At 31.3% G+C, this 17,717-nt stretch overlaps 1 protein-coding gene across 1 annotated transcript in view; it reads right to left on the bottom strand.

Moving 5' to 3' along the window:
* Positions 1 to 4,144, bottom strand: part of LOC145332188 (beta,beta-carotene 15,15'-dioxygenase-like) — a 31,545-nt gene extending 27,401 nt beyond the window's left edge. The window contains exons 1-3 of the mRNA XM_080177146.1: positions 4,016 to 4,144; positions 3,633 to 3,733; positions 1,464 to 1,529 (exon numbers count right to left, since the gene is read on the bottom strand). Of these exons, the coding sequence (XP_080033272.1) occupies positions 1,464 to 1,529; positions 3,633 to 3,733; positions 4,016 to 4,055 (207 nt within the window). The 5' untranslated portion in view covers positions 4,056 to 4,144. The remainder of the gene's footprint in view (positions 1 to 1,463; positions 1,530 to 3,632; positions 3,734 to 4,015) is intronic.
* Between the last annotated feature and the right edge of the window lie 13,573 nt (positions 4,145 to 17,717).

The raw sequence follows: 17,717 nt of genomic DNA, 5'->3' as shown, positions 1-17,717 counted from the left end.
TTCTATACATACTAGAAGTGTCCAAACTTAAATTAACAGAAACCTTTGTTTATCATCATTTGGGATGTAAAATAAATATAGAACATTATCTCCTAAGATCCCTAAGTTTAAAAATCATCAACAATGATCATAATATCCATAAGTAGCAAAGTTCCTAATAGTAAAAGTAAAAACACAAAAGTTAAAAGTTAAAAGAAGAAAACGCGGTATAAGCGACAGACAGACGAACGATGATCAGTGCAGAGGTCATACAAATCTTCACACAAATTAGTCTTTGATATCAGAAAATAAAATTATGTTTATGTGCAGTACTGATTGATCGAAGGATAGGCGGACAGAAGTACATTGGTCTGAAAAAATTTAACCTTCTATATTAAATAGCAGAAGGGAAAATAAACATTTCCCTTACAGTAATTTTATTTATTTCGAAGCACTATAGACAGAATAACAGACTAAGTGAGGAATAAAATTATTTAACTTAATATTAATTGACTTTGCTACTAAAATTTAACAGGTAGATAAGGATGACAACATCCATAACCATAGAAGCTCTTGAATTTAAAAAAAATAAAAGGCAAAGCAAATGAAAGCAAAAAGGGTGCACAACAGACAGACATAGTAAGTACACAAAAAAATATTTTCGATAAAAGCTGGGAAATTATTTAAGAGCATTACCAATAGACCGACAGACAATATTATTCTTAGAGTAGAGGTGCATTGGTCAGTAAACATAAAATAAGTCTTCTGTCTTAACCCTGAAAGATCGGGCCCTCTACAAATTCTTAACTGATCGGATTTTATACCTTAATAATTGCATCAGACTTCTACCTTTCCATTAAGGATATTTAATATTCTTAAGAGCATTACAGACCAGCGAACAACGTGAGCTGTAGGCTAGTATAATATGTTATTGATAAGAAAACAAGGATGACAACATCCATAAGTAGCGAAACTCAAAAACAATGGATGAACATCCAGGAAAATGAACATTAGAGCAGTGCAGTGTAAAAGAAAAAATTTAACTGATATAGTTCATGAAACATTTAAAATGTATAACATGAAATATAGCAATCGATCCAGCACCCCATCCTTTAAAAAAATCCCTGAAAATTTCAGCCAACTATCTTGAATAGGAGTTGAGAAAATCCTGAAAACTTAAACAAACTAGGAATCGAATTAACACCCCAATCAATTAGTGAATCTCAATGAAACATAGTGAGAGTATTAAAAATATGAAGTTATTTAATCCCTGAAAATTTCAGGCATCTATCTTGAAGAGGAGCCGAGAAAATCATGTTTCCCCCACTTTGTCTCTAACAGACGGAAAGACATTTTAAACTATAGAGTAGCTTCACTACTAAAAAGGAGATTAAAAGCAGAGAAGGGACACACATTGTAAAATAAAGGCAAAAATATAAATTCTTATTTTAGTTTTCATTTAATATTAATGATGCAATATTCCTAGGAGATTCAAACTTGAGCCTTGCAGGACCATTTCTTACATAGGTACCAGACAACCAGTTGGGAACCTAAATCAAATAAGGCTGAACATAATAACTGGTACTATTTTTGTGTGATGCTTGTAAATTCAATATAAATACTTTGATGAGGCCATAATGCAGTAAATAAGGAAAAATCGAGTTCACCCAAGGAGTTGTTAAAGGAAGTTTGTTGGAAGAATTATCCAAGTTAAAGGGACTGTGAACGTAAATTTGTCTCATCTTAATATCAAATCTTAACATTATCTCATTCATAATATCTCACAGATAGAGCAAAACGCGCTTTTGTTTGCTTAAAAACGGCTTTTTCCGACAATTTTTATAAGGTAAAGGGAAAGGAAGAAATTTTCCGTATTATATAAAATGTGCATTAAATTGCTTCGTTCTCCCATTATAGCTAAAATTAAACTTTTTCACATAGTTCTTGATTTTCCCTAACGGTTAAGCTGACTTTTAACATAATCCTTGCTTTAAACCAATGTATAGTTACTTAGAAATTGATAAAATAAGCAATATTTTTTAATGAAAACCAAATACAATAACAAAGCTAGAAACAGGTTTTTTTATTAGTATCCAATTAACTTTAGATGGCCCTTCTCTCGCCCACCTTTAATTACAAAGAAGTTGTATCAACTTTTTTGCTTTTTATTTAAGATAGCTAGCCGGTCCTTTCAGTAAGTAGTAGATGTAAAATTTTTCATAGAATTCAGATATGCAATCGGTTTTTTTGTAGACCTCTTATTTTTTAAGTAATTTAAGTTTTTTAAAAAAATAATTAAGTCGGTTTTAAGGTACTAAAACGCAACAAAATAAAAGAAGAAAATGGCCAGTATGAACAAAAATAGTAAGATCTTTAATTTGACACCTTACTTTTAAAATTCTGTTGAGTAATTATTGAAAAAATCTATTTTTTTAACCTCGGTTTAATAAAAACTTTAGACCTAAATATTTTCTCAAACAGACATAAAAAACATGGGTTCATATATACCTTTAGAATCAGAAAAATATTACGAATCTATTCTAAGCAAAATTGAAAATTTTTTATAAAACTATAATAAAAAAAATAAGTTTATTTTAAGAATCATAATTTTCGGCTTTAAAGGGTTAGCTTGAACCAAACCTGAACAAAACCTAAACAAAAGACAATGCAATGTAGCAGATATTTTTTAAACACAAGAAACAATAATGTATTTTTAACTGCATTGTTTTGAAGTTTATAAACAGACTGATGCATATTTGTTCATAATTTTTCATTCTTTACATGTTCTTTAATATCACTATATTTATTGTAGTATCTATTGTATATATTGTATGAACGTTCTCCTTTTTTTCTGGCAATTCTATAGGTTAATTTTATAGATAAAGCTTCCCGATTCGTCAATTTTTGCGATTTGTGATTGGCTAGTTTAGTAGTTACAATTCTTAAAATAACTTTTTTATTTTTTCTATTTTTTATTACAATTTTTTTAAACTTTTTCAATTTTGCTTACAATGTATTCATATTATTTTTCTCATTCTAATGGTATATATGAACCCATATTTTTTATGTCAGTATGAGAAAATATTTAGGTTTAATGTTTTGATTAAACCGAGGTTAAAAAAATAGATTTTTTCAACAATTACTCAACAGAATTTTAAAAGTAAGGTGTCAAATTAAAGATCTTACTATTTTTGTTTATACTGGCTATTTTCTTCTTTTATTTTGTTGCGTTTTAGTACCTTAAAACCGACTTAATTATTTTTTAAAAAAACTTAAATTACTTAAAAAATAAGAGGTCTACAAAAAAAACCGATTGCATATCTGAATTCTATGAAAAATTTTACATCTACTACTTACTGAAAGGACCGGCTAGCTATCTTAAATAAAAATCAAAAAAGTTGATACAACTTCTTTGTAAATAATAAAGACGCAATATTTCTTTATAAACAGTCTGATAAAAGTGTAAACTAATTCTCGAAAGTGGGTTATTTATTGTCCAACACAATAAAAAAAGGATATTATTATTTTAAATAACCTATGAGATTCAACCCTTTGCATTAAAGTTTCAATTGGTGATCATGATTGTCATTGTTTTATTTTACAATCTTCATCTGATAGAAAACTTTCTATTTAAACTAAGCTAATATACTAACCTTAGATCCTTCTTCCCATGTGAGAGGTATATCATGAAATTCTTCAATGCTATCAGAAATAAAACCCTTCCAACCAATATTATCATTCAACACACCTCCAACTTAAAAGATTGTTTTTAAATCAAGGATAATTGTGTTTGTAACTTTCATAGCTATCTAGTAGCAAAATTCATCTATAAGTCATCACAAATGGTCTATCAGGTCTATAATTCTCAGTATTTGTTACCTTAAATTATGGAAAATAAAATCAAAATGTCAATTTACTAGCCGGCTTTATAAGTCTGTGCACATTGAAAAATGTATACAGGGAACATTTTCAAATGCATCATTGACAAATCAACAGAATAGGAACTTGTATAGTAGCTACTTTATAAAATGTATACCTAGAAAAAATATAAAGAATAATGACAGTCTTAAAATCATTTTACTGTAAAAGAAGGAGAATTAAACATTGATAAAGTAAATGAGTTAAACCATATCAAAAGCTCGAAATTCAGATATCAGAATTAGGATTACATTTGCAACATCCAGTAATGCACAGTAATTTTATAAAAAGGGATAGTTTCACGAAGTGCATTTAAAAAAAATAGTGAACTGTAAGTTTTTTCTATTTTAAATAACGTAGTAGTGCATAATATAAAGTTATTGATTAAAATTAAAAGATTTTACCAGGGATTTTCCTTAAAAAATGAGTATTTCATTTTTATTTTCAACTTCGTTGCGTGTTATATATGGCAAAAACTTTTTTGTCATAAATACAACTTTAGATAGCATTTACTAGTTAATAGAACTTTAAACTTTTTATACAACAAAATACACATAACAACAAAGAATGACCAATAAAATATTTAGTATGGTACTTAGAGTAGTGATCTTTTTATATGTCTTAGTAGAATATATTAGGCATTTGATAGATATGATTGTGATAAAGAATTTTAACATTGACCTGACCAAACTTTTTTATTTGACAATATCTAAAAGAGTTAGTGATTTGCAACATATATTACATGAGAATGGTCTTTTTATACATATATATGTTGTATGGTTAGTTGGTATTTCCGCGTGAGATAATGTGTATATTGTAAGCAAACCGGACGGTTTTCTTTATTTTTTTAAGAAGAATCTATAGAAAACCTGTCCTATAGTGAACCGGACGTTATTTTTTATGTTTTTTAAGTAACTTGTCCCAAGGGGAACCCCTGTTCAATTTTTTTATAACTCTTGTGAAATATGTGGAAAAAGATTATCTAAAATTGGTGTTTTGGCTATACATATTTGGAAAAAATTGACCATTCTCATGTAATTTATGTGGCAAATCTCTTTAACTTTTTTCGATATTGTCAAATAAAAAAAGTTTGGTCTGGTCAATGTTAAAAATTCTTTAACATATAATCATATCTATCCAATGCCTAATATATTCTACTAAAACATATAAAAGTTCACTACTCTAAGTACCTTAACTCTTTAAATACACTTCATAGAACTATCCCTTTAAATTAAAAGAAAAGTCAGATATCTGTTTTTAACAGCAACAAAGAAAAAAGTTTATGAAAGTGTCTGGACAGACTCTAATTATTCCCAATTGTTTTCAAGAGAAAATTTTACTAAAACCAGAAAATATTAATTAAAAGACAAACAATAAGACGGATATGCAGATTAATCATAGAGTAGCTTTGCATTAAAAACCTCGCTACTTTTGCATGAAATTTTGAGTTTAAAATGATTTTATAAAGTAAATAAAAATATTTTAACTTTTTCACTCAGAAACTAAAGTATGACTGAGATAAGAATTTTAACTCTTTTAACAAACAAGGATGAATTCATCTTTAAATGAGAAGCTTAACAAATTATATAATTTTTAAATGAATTGTTCTTTCAATACCAGGGATAACATTTGAATAAACAGCAAAAACGTTATTAGTATTTATAAAAGGATGACAAAAGGTGAAGCTAAAAAAAGCAGAGAGTTGAACAAACAGATATTTACAGAAATAGTACTTAAAAGTAGTTTACACAATAATTACCTGGTAACAAATTTTCTCGTATTCATTCGAATCCGGTGGATAGGAACCGGTTCTCATCCATACGAAAAAACTATGTCTAGCATCGTATTATATCCAGCTTTCTACGAATATAAGAATGTACAATCAAAAGATTAAAACCAGTTTTTTTAGCCGGTGCCTCCGGCACCTCGGGGCTAAAAAAACTAGTTTTAATCTTTTAATTGTACATTCTATATCCGCGGAAAGCCGTTTATAATACGATGCGAAAAATAACTATTCTTAGCTCTTTACTTTTGTGCCAAATGGTCACATGAATTAGCAGTCAAATAATCAAGAAGATTGAAGTTTTATTACATACTCATAGGTATTTGTATGAAGTTTATTTTATATGTTAATAACTAAAACACAGCCTGTTTTTTTTAAAATAAAAATAGAAATTTATGGTTATTAGTTGCATTGTTGTCAAAATTGTACCTATTTAAAAAAAAAACACAGGACAATCTCAACATGTATTATTTAATTACAGCTTTTTGACAGAAAAATCCATGAATTTTGAAACATTCAAATTTTTATAAATGAAATATAAGCAAATACAAATACCACATTAGCACAACTAAATAGGAAAGATAAGTAAAACATATTTGGTAGGTATAAAGTTGAAATTGGGAAAACAAAAAAAGTAAAAGTAGACAAAAAATAAATATGAGGAAAAGCATAAAGAAGAAGAAGAAATATTAACTAAGGAAAAATAATTTAAGATAGAATTTATTTGAAATAAATAAGGAATAAAGACATTAGAAGTCAGACAAATCAACAAATGTAAAATCATAAAGTAGATTTGCTATTAAACACTTTTATGGGTTAAAGAGTAGACATTTTAAAAAGCTAAAAACATATATTTATATAAGAGTGCATTTATTTTTACAAAATTCCTTGTTTGTTTAATTTAGCAAACACAATTCAAAATTTGCACAATAACATTTTGACAAACAGAAATTTAGAGAATTTAAGTAATTATTTCATATTACTATACTACATCATTTCTAATAGTGAACTTTTTAAAGAATATAACAGATCTAAGATTTATAAAAATACAGTCGTCCTACTGTCACAAACACCGTTATTTGACTGTCATAAACACAATTTACACCTGCATTTTTAGGGGGTATGACAAAAATACAGTTATTGCACTTTCATATTCACAGTTTTGCAGTCAATTATGCACCTACATTTTAATAAAAATACATCTATTGTATTTTTATACATACATACACAAAAAAAATATATTTAACTCATGTTAAATGTACCCACCCCTTTCCTTATTGCTCTCTTAATTCCCCCTTCTAGATATCATAGAAAACTGTAAAGAACAGGATATGCAAACATTTATTTGCACCCAAATACAGTGCAAAGCTACCATTGCTTGTAAATATATATCTTGAGAAGCAGTCATTGAAACTGATAAGAGAGCTGATATCTTAATTTCAATAATTTCAATCATATTATTTTATTTGTTAATATTTATATCATCCTTGTTATTAAGAATGAAGCTTTTCTATAATTAGTGGCTTATATGTATGTTTTCATCCTTGTTTTGTTTTATTACCTAATAATGAAGTTTGCATAAGAAAAAAAAATATTTAATATTAAATTTGGATCTACTGCAGTTCACGGTAAAATATTGCTGGTAATGAATATTGCCAAAAATCTATGAGTTTTAAAGGCTGCTAGAAGCCAAATGGCAGAACCTACAGATCATACCCGCACACCATTTTAAGTGGCATAAGAAGGCTTACAAATAATCTGGAATAGCCAAGATCCAATGATGCACAGGGAAAGCTTTACCGAAGAAAAAACGCGTAATTTCTCGCGCATTTCTCTGCACTGCGAGATAATTATGCATTATTGATTTATGGCTATTCCAGATTATTTGTAGGCCTTCTTATGCTGCTTAAAACAGTGTGCGGGCATTATCTGTACGTTTAGCCGTTTGGCAGCTAGCAGCCTTTAAAATTCATAGATTTTTGGCAATATTCGTTACCAGCAATATTTTACCGTGAACTACGGTAGATCCTTAAATTTCATCTTTTCTATATATAAGAGCAACTACTCTATATTTTCCCATATTTATCAAAAAACACAGTAACTGAATTATTGCTAGTGGTAGAAGTGGCAGCACTCCATATTCTACATTAAGTTTAATGTACAGTTTTAAACTTGTATGATATTATTTGCTCAAGAATTCTCATTACTTACTTTTAAACAATTAATAAAAAAGTTAGCTAAATTAACATTAAAAAGTGTTTATAATAGTGCAACTACTCTATATTATCCCATATTCATCAAAAACTGTATTTTTGTTTGTGGTAAAAGGAGCAGAACCACATGTTATAATAATAACAATAAGTTTAATGTACAGTTTTATAATTTCATGATATTATTTGCTCAATAATTCTAATTACTTACTTTTTTCTTACAATTTATAGATAATTACTGAATTACTCTTTAAAAGTGTGGTGCTTAGTCTATAACTGAAAAACATAATTTCTCAATGAAACATGTCTTTCATTTGCACAAGTATTATGATGTAGGTGAGTAGTGTTCCTATCAGAGCAACCAGAAGTCCTCTATTAACATCATAAAATCCTTCAGCAGACAAGGGACCAACCAGCTGAAACTTAAATATGGTAGCCAAGAGGAGGGGTTTGCCGGAATCAGATTCTGACACATAGATTGTCCTAGTTATAGAAAGAAAATTATATAATAGTTATTTCTTGCATTGTATTATGAACAGCTTTCCGTAGATATAAAATGTACAAACATAAGATTAAAACCAGTTTTTTTAACCTGTGCCTTCATCATCTCAAGGCAAAAAAATGGTTTAAATCTTATGATTCTACATTTTTATTCTCATAGAAAACTGCATATAATATGATGCTAGACATAGTTTTTCCGTATGGCTGAGAACCAGTTCTAATTCATTGGATATCAATTGGTTTCGAATGATTACAAGAGAGAAAATTATATAAAAGTTGTATCCTGTATGTTTTGAACTATTGATATATATATATATTAGGGTGGGTTCATATCGGAATTAGACAAGGCGGGGATATGCAACAGATAAAATTAACCTTAAAAACATTTCTGACCGAAAAAGAATTTTAAAAAATTGAGTTTTAGAACACGACCACTTAAAAATATAATTCATTACTTATTAGTATGCAAAGACGACATTCAAATTTTTTTTTTAATCAGAACTATGGCTTCATGGTGCTCCCTGGAAAGGCCTTAAGGAGCTGAATCAGGAACTTTTGTCCGTTTCAAAATATCTCGTTCCTAGCCTTAGAAATCACTAAAAAACCAAAAAATTTTAAGGTTTATTGAGAATTGTCCAATTTGTAGAGGTTCTTTAGATTTTCTCAGGCTAGGAACGAGATTTTTTGAAACGGACAAAAGTTTCTGACTCAGCTCCTCAAGGCATTTCCAGGGAGCACCATGAAGCCATAATTCTGATTCAATAAATTTTTTACTCCCATTTACAAATAGCTATACAATTGAATGTCTGGTCGTCAGCGGTTTTAAGACTTAGGATAAATTTTAAATCATCCAGAGGTGTATTATATCTATATAAATTGAGTGCAGATCCCCGCTTTGGACTCAGAAAAAAAATGTCCAAAATCGACCCACCCTAATATATATATATTTATGTGGAATGTATTGCAGGTAGATTATTACAATATGAAAAATATCTCTCTCAATGACAAACTATGGAGGTTTACTATAAAAAATATAACTGAAAGTTAAATTTTATTATATGAACACTCACCACATATTATCCACAAGATTGATCCTTACTTGATCAGCTTCATCTGAAGCTAACCCAAGGTAACCCAAAATCAACAATAATGCTGAGCACCATAATGTACCGCATATGGTATTAAACAGACCATCCGTTGTGATAGATATGAAGATAAAGAATATAGAAACTATGGTGATCAGAGTAAAGATGAGAAATAATCCCAAACTAACAGATTCCTGGATTTGTTTATAAGATGTCAATAGGTCATAACATTTAGCAGCATATTTCTTGTCATTTGAGCCATCAAATTCTTCCATATCAACCACCAGCCTTATCATTTCATCCTTGCTCTTCCTAACACAGCATCCAAAGTAGTAAAGGTGTGTGAATATAAGCAGGATTGCAACACACATGAACACAGAACTAGTCAAATACAGAATTAGAAAAAGATCTAAAACTTGTTGACCATAATATACAAAAGGGTAGACCAAGTATCCAATAGTTACCCCAACCATAATGAAAAGTATGACAAACAACAATATTGGCCAAACAGGACCTAAAACAATTTAGATAAACATATCTCAATAATTAATAGGCTATTACCAGTAAAATACAAGTAAGTTTCTTAACTTTTGAGGTTTAACTAGAGTCATGCAGAAGGGAGAAGTATTCACCCCTGCTCAACCCCTATAATTTACAAATTCTTAACTTGAAATTTGAAACATACCTTTCATATCTTGATTGCTAAGAGTCCTCTTCAGCTTATAATTGAGATAAGGACAGAGAGCACCAATGCAGATAAAAACTATGTCTGTCAAAGCTGTAATAATAGCAAATGCAACAGTATATCCACTGGCAACTAAAGGCATAAAAATAATAAGCTATAACATTCTACAAGGATTCACAACTAAACTTGCTTGATCAAAGTTTTTAATTAAAGTTTTCATCAAAGTTTTTAATAAGTTTAATATCACTTTTATTTTTAAAAAAAGCTCTTAATGATTACATCTAGTAAAATTACTCTGATTTTTTTTGTAATTAAATATGTTTTGTTCTAAAATCTAAAGTCATACCTGATAAATAATTTCTAACAAAAATAATTGCAGTTGCTAGAACAACAAAAATTGCAGTAATTACATTGACAACATGCATTTCAAATTTAGTAGTTGGAATAAAACCAATACAAGAAAAAAAATTTAAAAGCAAAGTATTCATATTTTGCTTCTTTTGTAGTGGCTTCACGGTCATATTCTTTTCTACTGTATAAAGTTTAAGGTGGATGTTTGCTAAGCAAATGTTGATTTAATGGGCAGCAAAGAGCAAACAATTAATAAAATTAATGTGTAGCAATATTAACACATTAATAAAAAACCTTCAACATATAATACAAATTATTGAAAAAAAATTTAACAAACTTTCTCATTAAAAACTCTAACAATAAGCAGAAAAATTTAACAATACTTTTACTTGATTTTATATTTACAGGGCTATAGTTTTTCAGAATTATTTTCCTCTTAATCTTTCTGAATAATAAATTATATAACATAAAAGTGTGTCCTTTTAAACAAGTTACACAAAAATTCAACCTTTCTTAATAATAAACTGGATAATAAACTGTTGACCCTGGATAATAAACTGTTGACCCTGGATAATAAACTGTTGACCCTGGATAATAAACTGTAAAAAAAAGGGGGGGAGGGTTAAATTAACAGTTTGCCTTTCTTACCTTACTCTCTTTTTTTTTAGCTCGCCATTTTCTAATATTGCACATTTCGAGATTAACATTTCCTTTTCTCTTCTTAAATAAATGAGTGGCTACGCCCCTAGAAGCCTATCATTACATCTTTCTGTCAACCTGACATTGGAACGTTTATTCTTAACATTGAAATCTTTTAATTATATATTTCTTTTTAAGCTTGGAAAAAAAAGATTACCTTAATAATGAATGTTCTTTGCATTATCATATTTTACAGGAAACTATTTCTAAATAATAACAGCGATAGATGAAAAACAAAAACTTTTCTTCTCCCAGAAATTAGTTTTGATCCTGGACGATATAATATAAATGGGGGGGGGGGGGGGAGTGTGGTTAAACAAATTAATTTTTAATTTTTCACTCTTCTTCCCCATTAGCACGACGTTTTTTTTTAGGAATTAACTTCTCAAAACTGCCTATATTCTATTTATATATTTTTTTTATATATTAGAAATTTCATCTCTAGATTTTAAGGAAAAAATTAACCTTGTTACATTTTTAAGAAATAATTAGTTTTTTTTATGGTGGGAAAGTATATTTAGCCTCTCCAATAAATTTCATTAAATCTTATTATATACAGGTGGTTTCAGTGTAAAGGAGAACCAATTCGGTTCAGTGGTTAACAAAATCATTAAAGATCATTCTTTCACATTGCCCTAGGAAGTAATATTTTTTTATATTCTCCTTGCTGAAGGATTTTAACACAATGTCTTTTTTCAGACTACCGTGAAGACCGGGCAGGCACCGCAGGATCATTTGACCGCAAGGGACGCCACCACAACCAGCCAGGGAAAGCGCCACCAGCCTTGAGTGCTCATGCAGTCAACTCCAACTACCACACACAAAGATCTGCATACTTCAGTGTTGTAATGATGGGAAACACTGAAGCCATCACTAGGGATGATTTCTCGTGTGAAAAAGCTCCAAATTTCTGGGCTGACCCACGGTCAAGGTCAGTCTGGCATACACCTCGCCCGTCAGTAGTTATTGGTGATCTACCCCCATCGACTGAAGTAACTTCTTCCTTCCATGGAGGAAGTTGTCATAGTTGCTTCTCTGACAAACAGTGTCACAGTATCAACAACAACAAGCAAATCTTCATCTTGGGTGACGAGTTTTTACCCCCCAAGATTGGGTCCCGTGGAAGCTGTTGCCCTGTGATTCGCGTTCACCAAGGTACCTTTGATCAACTGAAACAAGTTCTACTCTATCACCTGCGAAACAAGCTGAGAATCAAAGAAGGCAGCATTCTAGTCTTGTTTCTGTTGTCTCACTTAATGAAAGTTGGCTTTCATAAGTATGTCAGTGAGTTTAAGAACTTTGCTTCTTGGGCAAGATGTTTGATGCCTACGGTTAGAGTCATGCCGTCAATTGCTCCCTTCAACACTGGTCATGACATGGCACACCTGATTTCTATCAGCCATCTCTACCATTCCCTTCAAGGGGAATTCCTAGGTAAGGGACCAGTCGATAATGATTTGTCATTTGTCCTCTGGCGACCCTTGTACCAAACAGGCCTTGAGTTATCAGTCTCTAAAATTCCAGTACCTGCCCCACCAATATTTATTGAGTCAGCCAATCACATGCTAAAATGCGACTCTTTGTTTTATGGGGGATTTGAAGAGAATTGGACTGATGGTATGCCTCAGAACATTCAAGCTATATTCTTCTGTAACCTCACAGAAACACTTGTCAGCATGGATCTAATCGACAGACATTCTACACCTTCTAAAGATGATATCCATGCAGGCTTACTGGACAGCCCCCACCATGGAAAAAAAATCTTCCTAGCTGGATCTTCCATCCTCAGAGATGCTGCTCCGTCATTAATTAACATAACCAAGAACCAGGGTGTGGAAGTGTTTACTGCATTTAAAAGCAATGACTTCCTTAATTTCCTAAGGAGATGTGATAAGTCATTATTTAAGTCAGCAGACAAGAATGATATTTGCATTCTTAGTTTCTTAGGAAACTTAATGTTATACAAAGCAAGTCACAAAACTGCAGGCGGGGTAGTCCATCTTGAAAGTCCTGCTCTTCCAACAGATGAGGATATGGGCCTACTCATCCTTGACCTCGGACGAGTCCTAAGATCACTTCTGGACTGCTTCCCTGGCCGGATCTTTCTGCTGGGGCCTACCCCAAGACATGTCACCCCATGCTGTGACGCCACTGACCATGCTATCAACAGCCTGGACGGTTCACCGCTGGACATGGTCGCCTACACCAGTACATTCACAAGCTACATACAGGCAAGTCCAGGCGTGGTCCAGAACCGTGTTCACTTTGTGACTTATCAGGAAATTTTTAAAGGCAAATTTCCAGCCAGCTACCTAACTGATGGCGTTCACCTGAACGATGCTGCCAACACAAATTTGGCAGAATTCCTACTGTCTCTGTTAGACTCAAGAAGGATCTCTGCGCCTGCAAAGCTGACCAACCTATTGTTCAGCGACTTCCTTGTTGAGCAGGGCATCTCCAGCCCTGCAACCTCAGCCATGGAGGAGGGAGATATTGAATGTCTCAAGATTGCTCTTCAAGAACCATCCTTCTAATCTTCTCGAGTCCTCGAATTTTGAATTGATTTTATCTTAATGCTTGTTTTAACAATATAGATTTTATAGTATCTTTCTATTAATAATAATTTAAATATGTGCTACTTTTATTCTAAAACCTGTGATCTTTTATCTCGCTTTTTTTTACATATCATAATAAAGTTTAAATAATAATAATTAATTTTAGTGGGTTTTTTCCAAAGTTTGCAATGCATGTTTAATAATGAACATAAAATAATATTCATTCTGTTAAACACCAATAATGCATCTACTGATAACTATCAAAGGGGGGATTTTCATGATACCCGCCAAGAGTGACGTTAATTTTCTAATAATTTAAATTTTACTTTTAAAAGGAAAACCTTAGAGCACTTATGCGAAGCTACATTCTAAAGGAGAACCATATATGTTCAGCAAAATCCTTTCATAAACACACACAGACATAAACACAGACACAGATCCTGTTACTTTCTAATATAAGGATTAGAGTGGGTCCATTTTGGAATTGGACTTAGGTAAATTATATCAAATAAGCATTAAACAATAAAGAAAGGTTTTAATAATATAAATTTTCTTCAAAAATTTGCATTCCATGACGCATTTTATTTAAAATATAAAGTTTTTGATAATAGTGACGTCATAATTTATAAGGTTTCGCGATTTCTAAAATAAAATTTAAATATGTTAAACAACCTATTTTAAATAGATATATGAAACATATACTCTGACATCTGTAGAATCATACTGCAGAGCTAAAAAAACGAATAGGCCTTAAAATAAATTTTCTGCAGGGATTTTAAAGTTTATTTTTTTTACTATAGATTGAGAAAGTATTTACAGGTAATTAGGGTTTGAAGCCTTTCAACAACAAACAGGGAGGTGTCACTCTAATGATACTCTAATGCACCCTTATTTGCAGGGATGATTCATATAACTGCCATTGCACTATCCCTGTATCTCTGAAGTTACCAAACTGTAAATAGATTGATACATAATTTAATAATGTATGCCTTAAAAAACAAGTATGATAACATCCATAAGAGCAAAGCTTAACAAATCAGACAATCCTTATGTAAATTTAACAGGTTATCCGTCTGTAACAAAGGATCTTGTATACCATGAACCGATATAGTTCTCTTTTATGATGTAGCTTCTCATAGGTCCTGGGAAGGTTTAAACTATTTCAGGGGAGAGTACCACCACCTTCCAAAGAGAAATCGCCCTTAAAAAAAGATAATTATTTCTTTTTAAAACTAAAACTAAAAATAGGCAGGGTTCGATATCCCCTTTCCCCACCTAAAGTGTCCCAAGGGGCTTGGCCTCAAGTGGACGAAATAGCATTAACAGTTTTAACTTAAAATTTTTTATTGCTGTTGATTTGCCTTAAACTTGCTTAAGATTTATGATATTTTAACTGAATCAACATACATTAATGTAGTGTTAATAGAGACGTTTAGCTGAAAAGCCTCATGTCAATTCATCTTAGAAATCCCTATTTAAATACGACAATAATATGTTCTGGTTCTTAAAACTAAAATTAATAGCTAGAAAGTCAACATGATTAAAATAGATCATGGCAGGTTTTATGTAAGGTTTCAAATCTATATGACAATTTTATCCTACTCAAAGAACGTGTCCTAACTTTTGTGATTTTTTAATAAAAATAGTTAGTCCGCGTTTTAGTAAGTAGTAGATGTAAAATTACCATAGAATTTAGATATGCAACCGGTCCTCAGATTTTGAAGTAATTTAATTTTGTTTTTTTAAAATAATTAAGTTGTATTTAAGGTACTAAAACGCAACAAAAAAAAGAAGAAAATTGCCATTATGAACAAAAATAGTAAGATCTTTAATTTGACACCTTACTTTCGAATTCTGTTGAGTAATTATTGAAAAAATCTATTTTATTGAACCCCGTTGAATCAAAACTTTGAACTTTGTGAGCTCGTCACAAATGGGTCTAAAAAAATCACAAAAGTTAGGACACTTTCTTTACTATCCAAACTCTATGTTACACTGTTCAGAAAGACATATGAACAAATTCTAATGTAGAAAAGCTTTGTTTCAAAAAACATTAAAAAAAGAAAACTGAACAAAAGCCTAATTATTGTTAAATCTTGTTTAACATAATTCATAATTAGTTGATACATAAACAAATTTGCCTTCATATACATATTGTTTGTCAAGGGAAGAGGGACTAATAGTATTAATCACATAATATTCAGGGATTTAAATGGATAAGACAATGACCGATAAAAATATATACACAACCAATGGTAATACACAAAATTACCCCTTCTGTAGATTACAATTATTGGTTGAAACGTTTGGACACTAACCTCAATGAACCGAGAAATCAAAATCTAATAAAAGTCCCCAAAGTTGTTAAGCCAACGAATAAAACTCTATAGTAAAACTTTGGGGACTAGTGTAATAAACAGCCCAATGTCCCCTCTTCTTGCATATTATCAGATTTGATTTAATTCTTATTCTCGTGCTTCTTTAGTAATTCAGTTTGATATATTTGATATTTTTTTTGGAGGAGTGTGATTTTTACAAAAGATTAGAGGTACCCTACCCAAAACACCTTCACTGGACCTATGAGAAGCCTCACAGTAAAAGAGAATCATATCAGTTCAGCTGTTAGCAAGATCTTAAGCTACCACACACACAAACGTCCTTTTATTTTTAGAAAAGGATTAAATGATCAAAGCTACTTGCTAGAAATTTAATTTATTATTGCTTCCTTGATTCCATTCATGATATTGAGGGAGTATTTTTGCAGCACTACTTATGAACATGATGGTTCATGTTTATTAAAGGTTAAGTTTGTATAGAACCTAAAAAAGGAAAATTAATTTGTTTTAAATCAAATTCTAATTTCGAAAGGAGGTACAGGGTGCGTCACATAAATCGGGACATTTTTTTAACGGCCATAGCGCGAAAACTACTTGACCAATCAGGACGTTTGACCCCACTATAGAAAGCTTAGGTAATGAACTTTTAGCACAAAAAAATCTTTGGACGAAGATGGACGTGTACACCGAGCTGGACGCATATATGTTCAACAAGGCAGATTCCAAATGCGCCGGTGGTTAAGTGCGCAAAATCACAAAACGTAGGGTCCGACAGGGAAGGAGTTGGAATCTTGACCCTAAATTTTGTGGGTGTCTTAGGCTCATTGAGACACACATTTTGCCGTGTTTAAATCCATTTTAGCTCAATCCTAGCCGAAATCAGGTCGATTTTTAAAGATTTTGAGCCTTAAGAAATCACAAACAGTAGGGCCCGACAGGGAAGGAGTTGGAAATTTGACCCAAATTTTTTTGTGTGTCTTAAGCTCATCGAGACACGCATTTTGAGTACTTAAAGTCCACTGTAGCTAAATCCTAGCCCAAATGAGAGCAAAAACATGGATTTTGTCAATTTGGCGGTTACTCATGATCCTAAGGAAATGTGGCCTCCCAGTAGCCCGATCTTAATTCAATAGACTTTTGGGCCTAGGGCTACTTTGAAGCATGCACCAATAGACGTGCCCATACCACAAAGACCTCCCTCATTGCCACTATCAAGGAGAACTACGCCAGCTTGGACAGGTACATTTTAACCTGGACCTGCCGGCGGTTGAGGAGGCGGGTAGAGACGGTGATTGAGGCTGGCGGCGATTTTATTGAATAATCTACTAGTCATATACCTATTTTGCTTCCCAGTTTTTAAAATTCAATAAAATTTTTAAAATTGACGATTTTATGTTCATTTCTTTAAAAATTACAAAATGTCCCGATTTATGTGACGCACCCTGTATATGACAATGGAGTGATTTAAATCTACAAGACTACAACTTGTTCTTTCTTTAAGTATTAATAATGCCAGAATTTCGCATTTAAATATTCAGGATATTGTTGGTTTGTCGTCGTCAAATACTAAGGGATATAAAAAAAAACATCCTTATAATAAAGTAACAGGATGTGT

The sequence above is a fragment of the Acartia tonsa genome, chromosome 11, assembly GCF_053477335.1.
Source record: "Acartia tonsa isolate MP-2025a chromosome 11, ASM5347733v1, whole genome shotgun sequence".
In the NCBI taxonomy this organism is placed as follows: domain Eukaryota; kingdom Metazoa; phylum Arthropoda; class Copepoda; order Calanoida; family Acartiidae; genus Acartia; species Acartia tonsa.
The sequence above is the reverse complement of the archived record's forward strand: the minus strand, read 5'-3'. Positions and strand labels throughout refer to the sequence as shown.